The sequence below is a fragment of the Falco rusticolus genome, chromosome 4, assembly GCF_015220075.1.
Source record: "Falco rusticolus isolate bFalRus1 chromosome 4, bFalRus1.pri, whole genome shotgun sequence".
NCBI lineage: Eukaryota > Metazoa > Chordata > Aves > Falconiformes > Falconidae > Falco > Falco rusticolus.
The window spans coordinates 22,110,145-22,121,991 of NC_051190.1; the positions used below are offsets into that span (position 1 = coordinate 22,110,145).

The window sequence follows — 11,847 nt, forward strand, 5'->3', positions numbered from 1 at the left end:
GCCCTAGCAAAGAACTGGAAGAGAAAACAGAGCCTTGTTTCTGCCTGCTGAAGGTCTGTTCTCTGCTTCCTTCAGGTTTGCTTCAGGCTCAGAGCCCCTGCCTGCCACTGCACAGTTTGTGTGCTCAGAGCTCGAAAGACTGAGCTCTGTGATCCTCCCTCCTCTCTGCTCTCAAAGGGCAATAATGGTTATCAGTATTTAGTATTCAGTATCATGGAAGCTTGGCAATTTACTTTCATTAAAGATTCTTGAATTAATCTGATCAGATTTCAATAGGAAAGATCTTGTAATTAACACAGCAACCATTATCCAAACAAAAGCAGCATCAATGGGAGACATTCCATCTCTGCAGAAGAGCAGACAACTTTCCTCCCCATTCCACCCACAGCACAATGAGTATTGCCTGAACATACCTGATGATGTAGTTCATGAAGTGTTTGCTTAAATAAATTTGTAAGAATTTTTCCACATATGGAATCATGCGTATTTTTTTCAGGATCTTTTTCCCAGAATAACACTCCAAAACAATTCTAGGCAAAATCTTTTAGAAAAATATTCCTTCTTGTGGCAGGCACGCCTTTTAGAAAGACACAATTAAATAGATTCTTTGCTTATTGCTCTTAGTAAGATACATGTAGAGATTTCTGCACAGATTTCAATTAAACATTTAATGCTGGTAAGATAGTCTTTGCTACACAAAATACTAAAGTTTTTATCATGCTTACGTGAGTGCCAAGTGGTACAATCCGGAATAGCTTTTTTCCTGCTTGCTAGAATTACTTTTATGCGCCACTGGAGGCTGGTGTTTGTTGAAGGGCTCCCCAGATATCCTCCACTATCTTCAACATGAAACACTAAGTGGAGAAGCAGCTGGCAAGTGATGGATTTGTATTAGCTCCAGGTTGTATTAACCCCAAACCCAATTTATTACAGGAAGGACCATGCCGAGAGGGACTAGCATCAATGCAAAAGTTTTCATTAATCCCCTGCACGTTGCACTGTTAGATCTCAAAGCACTGCTGAGGGCAGAGCTGAAGGCCCGTTTCACACGCGGGCAGATCAGAGGGTAGTGGCACAGCACTGTGATATGTTTGAGGACAGCCATTCTGGGTCGGCACTTACTGCGTGGGAGAGTCCTTGTTTAGTCTCCTCTTAGAGCAAGCAATTGCTTGGCACCAAAGCATGACCAGATACCGTGTCCTAGAGCAAGCGACAGCAGAAAACACTTTGTGAGCAGCCTGAAATACATTCAGACTCCAAAATGAGGTAGCTCTCATTACCCCTGTTTCCCTTCTTCCTTGCTAAAATTCCTCTCCTTTTAAGTGCGAGAACTTTTTTTTCCTTTTATTTAAGCAGAACAGTTTCAAAACTTAGCTTATTAGGCCTTGGGGCTCACAGTTGCATGTGCCATCTTTTCACTGTAATGATCTTCTATTCTAGTGGAATAATTTATTAGCTTCAGTTTCTGGTGATACCATTTTTGCAATTTGCAGGTCCCTAAAATAAGCCTAGATCACGTCTTAAGAAATTCAAAGGAAATTGCCAGCGTTTTTTCCATCAATAAGTCTTCAGCGTAAATACACGCTTGAAATTTTATTCAAGTATGTACAACATTTCTAATCACCATCACCCTGAGGATTATCATCCCTCAGTTGCAGAAGGCACTATCTAAAAATGAGCAAGTATCTCACCAGAAAAAGCACATTTCTGGACCTGATTTTCACTGCAACAGGACTGTAATAGAAGGGCTGCACTAACTGCCCGTGTGGATGGATGGTGTCTGCCAGTCCTCACTCTTAACTCCTTCAGTTTTCTTTTAAAGCTGTCTAGACATTCTGAACTGCTTCAAGTGTCTCCTAAAGCTGTCTAGAAGTTTGTAAAGTTCTTGTTGACTGAATTTGAGTGTAGAAATTAAAACTATACATAATTTAATAAAGATCTTTTCTGAAAGGGCTATTAATTAACCTTTAAAACACAACAGGCATTTCTGCTCAGTTTTGTGCTAGTTAACTCCAGCACATTTGCTAAAACCAACAGAGATCACCAGTAAAAAGTTGGGTCAGGATAAAAGTCCAGGCCTGGTCCCTCAAAGAGAAATATGTGAAGGTTCTTCAAGCAACACTGAATAGTGTTGGATTCCTTTTTTTTTTTTTTTTCTTCTCTCCATCAGCAGGAGGTTTAAGCACCAGATTTCTCTGTTCCGTGTCATCGGCAAGTGACACTGCAGGGATCTCCTCTTCCCTAGGTGAATTCAGCCCCTCATGTCTCAGTGCGACAGCCCACCTGGTCACTGCAGTTCTGGCAAGGTGTCTGCTGCGCAGCGGAACCCCAGATTTGAGGCAGAGCTGTCGGGAGTGTTTTGACTACGTGCTGCACAGCGATACCTGTAGCAGTAAGACTGCAGAGCAAGAGAAGAAAAAGTGAACTTAAGAGCTTGCACTTCCTTAGGCAAGAGTTCAATAGATTAATAGAGCAAAACATTTCAAATACCGTTGACAGATCAGCGAACTGATACAGATGAAAATCACTGCATTAGAAATAAGGGAAATTTCACTGTATGCAGAGACTAGTTGCAGCTGATATTAAAAGTAGTTTGAATGGCAAAGCGTCTGATAACATGAGTGTCAATTACTAATATATATCTCTGGCAAAAAGCTAAAAATGACCATTCTGCTGCTCCTCAGAGGAAGAGCGAGCATCTCAGTGCTATCAGTATATTAAGGAGTAAATGGAAATAGACAGGTACTGGCACCTGTCAAAAAACATTTCACTGAATGAGATGCAACATGAAGAAAGGAGTAACTGGAGGGAAGCTCTGTCCCACTATTCCTAGCATTCTAGGGATATTTATAATCAAGATACAATCTGCGCTGGTGGCTATAAAAACATCTACGTTTACAATTGAGCCACTGAAAATCATTCAACTGCATTTCAGATATTCCTTTTCATCTTTACAGCAAGGTATAGACACTGGTCTACAACAAGTTTTGTACGTTCCTTGGCTGCATGGATTTGGCCATGTCTCGGTGCACGTTAATATACTTACACTACTCGAAAAAAGATGAAAAAACACGTGCTATTCACAGTGCTACAGACTCTCAGTGATCTGGTGTTAGGAACAGCAGCTTCCACACTGAAGAACTAACTAGTTTAAGCAGCTTGCTACATTAAGTTAGACTGAGTGCCTGAAGCAGTTATCCACCGTGGCACGGAAGGACAGTCACACTGGTCATTTCACTATTAAAGCACTGGGGAAGCAGACTGTGCATTCATGTCTCAACTCCAGTACAACCCATCCAAGTTCTGTCCCATTTTGCTCTTACTTGAAAAGATCTGGCTTGGCCTTTTTGTTCCTATCCTCCTGCTACAGGCTCCTGGCCTCTGACAAGAAACCCACCGCTTTCAGTCAGGCTGGCTCAGCCGTATATAGTCAGGTTCTGAACCAGACTTCTGGAATGGCTGAGTGAAAAAGTATTTTTTTTTTTCCTTTTTTTGGGGGGGGCAAGTTGTGGGGAGCAGAGAAGAGCAGGGAGAAGAGGGTAGTTTTTCTCCTTGAAACCCAGATCCTTCAGGAGTTTGGGCACAGCTACTAAACAGTTCAATTTGTCCAACCACAAAGGCAGTGAGAACTTAAACCTGCGGTGCCATTAGGGGAACAGCCCCGTGAGCTAGCCATCCCTGCAGCAGCAGCAGGTCACTGATGTTTATCTCCATGCGTTACAACCCTTCCTCACCGGCTCTTTGATACCCACACAGAGCCAGAGAGCGGCTGTCAACAAGAATGGTGCACACTAGTGCTATCTCACACTGCAGAGGTCTACCCTAACCCTCAACAGCACACCACAGGATTTAGAAGCTGAACTATTTTGAAAACCAAAGTAGCTGCTAAGTGTACCTGTAAAAAGGTGCAATTTTATAGCCTTTGTCAGCTCTGAAAGGCAGAAAAGCAACAGCATAGATGGATGAGTCTGCACAGTTTTTAGGCATCTAACAAAGAGCCCTTGTACTAATCTTATTCAGTGAGGTTTTTGTCTTGATTCACAGCCTAGTTTTATCACCTACAAAGATAACTAGGACAAACTAGAATCTTCACAAACCTTTAAAATGGGTCACATTATTCATCACTGAAAAGTCTGTTCCAGTGTTAATTTAATCAAAACCGCTAATTAACATCTGACATTGATTTCACCTAAGAAGAAAATCAGTATAGAAAATGGGATCTCTCTGTAGAAAATTTAATCTAATTATGAGGAAGATTTGCCAGCTGCAGGCTCTGAAAGGGAAGAACAGGACGGTTTTAATGAAAAGAGAGATTTACAATAAGCATTTTTTCCAGCACTGCGTGAACAGTGTTTAAAACATGACCTATGTCATGAACTTTTCAGAAAGAATTTCAAGTATGCGATCATCTAAGCTGAAACATTCACCTCCCAGCAATCTTTCTGCAAACACCTGATATTCTTTCTGGAATGAGAACCATTCTAAAACTAAAAAGCTCATCCATACTTTGTACTCCTCCAAGTACCACTCAAGTATTACAAGGAAAACGGTATTAGAAGCATACATCAATTTTAAGTTCTACATCTAAAAAACTCACACCGAGTAAAGCAGCTTGTTTGTTTTAACTCCAAGCTAGCAAAAAAGAAGTCCTCAAGAACATCAGGTATTGCCTTTCCTTAAATTGCATGAAACCCCTTAACAAGCATCCAGGCTGTCAGGAAAATCTGTTAGATCATCATTTTGTTGTCAAGTACTTTCAGAGGAAAGATCAATATGGAGATACCACAGGCCTTTTCACATTACCTTATGGCACATATAGGATCCACCCTTCTTCACCCTGTCGGTCCCAGATGAGGGCCCTTTCTGTAAAGAAGTGCACACCAGTTAGTATTCAAGGAACAACTGCTAATTACAGGGTAAAGGTAAATAGCTGTAGGAATGGGGAGATGGGTAAGAAGCAGCCATAAACATTCAGAGCAAACAAAATTGCAGCTGTGTGTGTCTGAACCAGAAAGCCTGAAATAATGTAAAAAACTTGTAGATAGGTGAGAGTAATTGTGCTTCCCCACACTGCTGCAAATATTTAACATTGGAGCTACTGCCCACTGGCCAAGAGTGCCTTGTGCTTTGGTTCTGTAAGGCACCTGATAATACGCTGTAAAAAGCACAGTGGCAGTCATGAGAGAGTACAGATCTTTGAGAAAAGGTTAAGTTTCTGCACTTTGGGGGTTTTCTTAAAGACAGATTAGGAAATTTTCAAACACTGGCCTGCACAGGCAGTGAAATCCGAGATTCTCATCAGTTCCACTGCTATGAAACACACGGACACCCGTGAGCCTCCAGAAGGGATACAGAGAGCTTCCGCTTTCCCATCACAGCTACAGTGTCTGGGGGGCAGTTGTGATGAGGGCTGTAATGCCCCATGTTTGGTGCTTACTCTCTTTCTACTCCAAAACACGAGTTAGTGACTGTGCTGCAAGACATTCTGCATCATCTCCCAGTCACTATGTATTAAATTTGTTATTATGTGGGATCATGGCAGCTAAAAAGGTCTGGAGAAAACACAGCACTTTAGAGCAACAATTTTGTAATTGTACATTTGCAGTGTAATCTACATGTTTTATTTGAAGTGCTTATGAAATTGGCCCTAGAATTGATTTGATGAGGTTATTTCACTCTTTTTTCTTAATTCCAACTCCAAAGGATGGCCTAATAGTTTAAGGAGATAGCTGGGCTTCCTTGATAATGCACTCCCTTGCTAGCTTTGATGCATATTTATTACACAAGTGAACATTTCTCCCACTACATTCCTTTGAGCTGTTAAAGTTACACTGTGCTCATCTAATGCTTAGAGAGTACTGCCATACTTCACGTTTCAACTGTTGGTACCAGATCCTCTGGTATCAACATGCTCTCTGCACGCCACATACATTGAGAAACTACCTTTAGGAATGAGCCACAAGAATATCTGTCTTATAGAAGTGACAAACAAGATCAAGAAAAGAAACTGTTTTATTAGTTAACTGGCAAGCCTAGCCTAGAAGTTAGTACTGCCACTAACAATCCTCTCAAAGTTGTAAGAAACCCAATTTGCATGGATTTCTACTTCTGTACATGTTACACTAGCGTGCAATAAAAATGTTTTCTTATGTACAAGCCACTGAACCTTTCACTTAACTCTAGGTATAGGCATTAGTTTTTTCACCGCTTGGTATAAATCTAGTCTGTATTTCTAGAAAAACTTACTAGAAGAATTTGTGGAATATAGGAAGAAACGAAGAGCTGTAATGTTCTCCAAATTCCTGCATTTTCTGCTAGACCATTACCAGCATCAGTAAATATAAGTTAGAGAAAAGTTACCAGCCCAGTTTTTAGCAGTTAGGAAAGAATTCATTGCTACCTAGTATGTAAATGATACAAAATAGTACTAAAATAGGTTAAAAACAAACAACTGCTGAAAAAAAAAAAAATCAGCCAATTATTTTGTCTCCTCCTATCCAACAGCCAGCCATGTATCCTGGAAGTATCTGAAAGGCACTGTGCTTTCGGCAAAAGCTTAAGGACAAGTTCTTGACCAATATAAATGCAGTCAACAAAGAAAAATTTCACTTCCATAGTATCTCTTGAGCCCAGGAATACTTTAAGAAGTAGGCTCCTGAAGAGGGACTTCAGAGGGAATGACACCTCCCCAGCTTCTCTCAGCAACCAGTGATTCGGCCAGTTTGGTTACACCTGGTCATTGCACTGTCCTACCCTGTATCAAGGGGCATAGCTGTCTCTCATCCAGCTCCTGCATTTCCAGAAGTGAAGTTCTAGAAGAATCTACACAAGACAAGCATTTGCAACACTGAACATAAATCACAGGGACTGTAAGAGAACCTTGGAAGTTGATGCTGATACTACAGAAGCTACTGACCGCATCCAAGTCTGACTGCTTTGCAAGTCTTCGTATCCAAAGGTTACCATACTGAGACTTCAGCAGCTTCACATCTATCACAGCAGTTTATGGCAGATACATAACAAAAGGGTTTGGCCTACTACTGTGTTTAATACCCTACAAAAACTCAAGGAAAACCACACCCAGAAGCAGTGTCCGCTCATTTCCAAGCCTGGGTGCTCCTCCACAGGACAGGCTTACTCCTTTTCCAAGGTCTCTGGAAACTGTCTTCACAAAACTCTCATGTAGATGCACAGATCCCCACTGTAAGATAAGCCACTAACAAGCACAATCAACTCCCAACAGCCTGTTAATCTCATTTTAAGGGAAACCAGGGTTGAGCCAGCCAGAAGAAAACTGCCCTAAAAAAAAGTTACGTGAGAACAAGACAAAACAGAAAACAATGGAGCTGTTGAGCAGGATTTCCCATTAAAAAATGTAATGCAAATACTGAGGAGCAATCTTTGCTATTAGCTCCAAAGTAACTTTTGTAAACAAAGAGGAGGATTAGGAGGAGGTTTATTGTCAAGCTGTAAGACTATCTTATATTTCAACAATTGTAAAGGGATAACATAGACTGAAGCAGCATGTGAACCAAAGAAAATTATGATTGCATAAGCTCTTTTTATTAATTAAAAATATCTTTGAGGCTCAGTTTTTGCATGGTAGAAGGTTATTTGGTAACAAAAACCAAGTCAAATTGACACACACCCCCTCTGAAGTGGGATTACAGCACTGAAACACTTCACCTGAAAAAAATCTGATAGTGTTCTCCAATAATCTATTATACAAGAAAACATTATCCTCTTGAGAGATAATTCTTTAAACATCATCAAAGGTGAAGAGTTTAATCACAAAACAACTGGCAAAGTTCTCTGAAAAGAAAAAAACACTAGATGTTAGCTGGAGAACCAATCACTGCCTGTTTGACAACTGTCTATGGGCTACATTTAATGCTCCCGCTGTTGGTATTTCTTTATCTTGCTCTGCAGTTTAGCAAGGGAAAAGATAAAAGGAAATTGGGACAACCAGACTTCACCACAGCTGTATCCAGCTACTTACATATGTACAAAATCAAATGCACAAGTAATTGCATGCAAGAGACCAACTAGATCAATACCTTTCTCAGCTTGTGACTGCACTCAAATTAAATTAAGAGAGTAAAAAAAGAACCACAGATCCTCAAAGGTAGGGCACAGTGAATTCTATTCTCCTTCCTAGTGTTAAAAATGCAGCTTATAAAAACTCAGTCTCATTTGAAGGCTATTGTGAAGTTAAAATTAGAACCTTAACACTGAACATAGCAGGCAGTGATTATGCTTTCATTCAATACATAGCTCAGCTTCTCTATAGAAGGCACCATGTATCACCAAGGTGCCTAGCAAAGCCATGTAAGCTGATCCAAAAGCAACCAAAACCAAGCAAAAAAGACATTCTTATTCCAGACTGATGAGCATCCCCATTTACATTGCTTCATACTTTTGTATCTCAGGTCTGTCTACCCAGGGAGAACATGGTATTGGAATCAAGCTTTTGGTTTGCTTTTGCATCCTGTGTGCATGCCCTAATGCTACAGACTGATGACTTCAAAGTCCCCCACATGACCTGTCAGCATCCCAGGGCTGCATTTGCATTCCTTTCCTTTCCTTCAGGTGCCCTTTACTACAGCTCCCAACAAGCTCACAGCTCAGCCACTGCGGTAAAGCTCAAGGCAACCAGCTGTCCTTCCCCTGTACTGCCTCATGTCTTATTTTTATCTTCCTTTCTCTACCACCGCCTTACCAAAGAAACCTCAAACATGTCACATGCACGAAGAAGCCACATAGGCTAAGGAAATAGTCCAGGAACCTGAACAAACCTGTCTGGGTAGGTAGGTAGAAGGGTGCTGCAGCATGAGCCATCTCTGTTATCCAAAACAAGGCCCTGTTCCCAGCTCCAAAGAGGTAAAGGAAGAAGCTAAATCCCCACTGACAAGCTGGAATAAGAGATTTCAATTTCTTGAAAGGTATTAAGAGCTAGATGTCCCTTACCAGTGACACCCTACTTCTGATGCTGTACACAAACAGTTCCATACATGCCCTTCTGACCAGAGTCCTCTCCTCTGGGTGGTCTTTCTCCTACCTACGTCACTTGATTAAACTTTCTCCTGTTTTACAAAGAACATTAGTAGTCCTTACATCTGCAGATCTAGAAATGTAAACTCATTCCTCTCTGAGAGATGGCTGCTTAGAGAAAACTGAAAAAAACCCAACCAAAGCCCAAAAAACTTCACTGTCTTCCACAGAACCACACAGACTTCAGGTATGGTATCCTGAAAAGCCAAGCTCCCCCCAGACAATAGTTTTTCTAAAATAACACGTTCATTTAATATACTTGGTAAAGTAAGAGTGTACAAACATCTAATTTTGGCCAGATAATGTTACAGCTCAATATCACACATTTCTTATAATTTAACAAAAAAAAAAAAAACAAAAAAAACCAAAACAAAAAACAAACCGAAAACCTGCAACAGTAGTATCTGCTCTTGCTTGTATCTTCCTTACAGATAAAGGAAACCTGCTTTGCTTGTGCTTACTTGTAATAAAATCTAATCAGAGCATGGAAATTAAAGTCACATTTGATTAAAACAAGCAAGTCTTTGTTCCACCAAAAAATGTTGGTTTATGCCATTATCTGGAAAAGTGCACCATTTGGGACTGAAGTGGAAGGACATTTGCTGTCCATATGTAAAGAGCCAGAGCTGTCCAGACTTTGATCCCAGATTTAGAAAACAGAATTTACTGTATACAGGCAAGTTTATTTTGTTGTATAATGTTGTAACAGACATATTATAGCCTGGGTGCATAATTACAAGTGCTTACGCAGTGAATTACCAAAGGTTTAAGTAGGTTCACACCTTAAGTTATTAAAATACATCACAGAAGCTTTTTTTTAAATGAAAAATGAAGTTGTATTTCTTTCATTACAAATACACACACACTATCTGAAGTTGCATCACAGTTTTATATGCACAGTCAGCTACATGGCCACCCTGTTTTAAGCCAAATCAGTTTTCAAATGGAGAACTGCAGGTCATAAGAAACTATGCATTGTATGAAAAAAAAAAAAAAAAAAATGTGAGCCAGAAGTCACCACAATTAAAATGGCCCCATAAAGGGATTGTGGTTCGGTTAATCTCACACACACTTGGCTACCATCTGCCAAATGATCGTTTACATTTTTCAAACAAAAATAAAGCCCATCAACCCTGGTGCTTCTTAGTCCTGCCCTTCTGCACCAAATAGTAGCTGCAAGATGCACTAGAGAAACAGTTTCTGCGAGTTTGCCTTAAACTGTGTGAAGTTTTTCCTCACGAGTGGGGGAAAAATCGGCCCAGACATACTCACTTCTGACAGCAGCAGTGCTCTGCCTTCTTACCCACAGCCAATACTGAAGGAGTTGGAAGTATCAGTTTTACATTTTCTCCGTGGATTTTATAATTCCCTACAAACTGAGTAGGACCACCTAAAAAACACTTTACCTGTTTAAGTGATTAAGACATGCTGCAAGACTATTTGTACTGCCCTATTCAGTGCAACTCTAGCATGCCTTCGTGTGCAAGCAAAATAATTTCAGAGTAACTCAGAGACAGCCAGCTCCCTGATCTCCTGGCAGGCACTCAAGTAAAGAATCCCTTCAGCAAGGGGCCCCAGAATGCACAGTGTGCGCTGGAGAACAGCCACAGCAGGTACAGCCTGGCACCCTAAATCTAAATGCACAACAAAGTTCTGCATAGAAAGGCTTTTAGTGGTTAGTGAACACAGAATATAGACAAGAGCTATGCTGAGAGGTGAGGGGAAGTTAGAGGAGCAGGTCACAATTGAGACACACTATTCAACTTGAAATACAGAAAATTTATACGTTATTTCCATTTCCATATGTAGAAGAGTTTTCCACAGACAGCTATTTTATATTTGGCTTATTCTAATTTCTGTTCTAGATTCCCAATATATGAGATTTCCACCGAACTATCCTGCTGCACCAAGTGCATGTTACTGGCGTGGATGCTTCCCGTTTTTTTTCTGGAGGGTAACAAGCCCATTATCTCACATGACATTGAGGGACCATTCGCCACGTTCCAGATGACAAGTAAGGTCACATACAATTTGTTACTTAAACCCACACCAAACAGAATATTGTGTATTTCCTTCCATAAATCATCTAAGCACAGTACACTGATCTACACTGGTCCTGTATGCTTGTAAAAAGGGGAGACTTTCATTCCCTTAAGTCAAAAGATAACAGAGACATTTGCAACTCACTAAACAAACCTGATAAGTAGCATTCAAAATAAAAGCTACCTGGACTGGAATAGTTGAAGAGACTTCTAGTTGCAGAAGTGTCTACTTAAATTCTTAAGGAAAGGTCTATACAAGCAAATCTCCAGTTATACTCGTGGTCTGCTCTTAAAAGGTACATCTGTAACATATTATGATGCCTTTAAAGGCCACTAAGTTGAAAGTTCTGACAGCATCCCCAAAACCTCCCTATTGCTAATAGTGTCCAGTGTTCCCTGGCACCTTACAGCTTGTAACTGCAAGGACACAGCACCAAGCTCTGATTCTATATACTTTTTGAGCTGCATAAAAATCTTTCAAGTTTATTTCTTTGGCTTTAGTACTTGCACAGGTCCTATACCTGGCAAAGAAGAGGAAGAACATTCATTGTTCCACGGTTAGAGCATAATTAAAATCTAACACCTTAAAAAGTAGCAAACAACTCAGAAAGCCCTTTCAGGTGTCCCTCTTGGTAGTTATTTGTGAATATATAGAGGGCGAGAAATCTGTATGCAAAGTTCAACACACTCCTTGTAACAATCCACAGTAGACCCAAAATCTCTCCAGAATAGAGAGCTACTTTGAAGATTTCAG

At 40.5% G+C, this 11,847-nt stretch overlaps 1 protein-coding gene across 3 annotated transcripts in view; it reads right to left on the reverse strand.

Moving 5' to 3' along the window:
* Positions 1 to 603: 603 nt before the first annotated feature.
* Positions 604 to 11,847, reverse strand: part of SUMF1 (sulfatase modifying factor 1) — a 38,807-nt gene continuing 27,563 nt past the window's right edge. For all 3 annotated transcript variants that reach the window (XM_037386303.1, XM_037386302.1, XM_037386304.1), the window contains 2 exons: positions 4,804 to 4,863; positions 604 to 2,398 (listed from right to left, as the gene is read on the reverse strand). In XM_037386303.1, the coding sequence (XP_037242200.1) occupies positions 2,288 to 2,398; positions 4,804 to 4,863 (171 nt within the window). In that variant the 3' untranslated portion in view covers positions 604 to 2,287. The remainder of the gene's footprint in view (positions 2,399 to 4,803; positions 4,864 to 11,847) is intronic.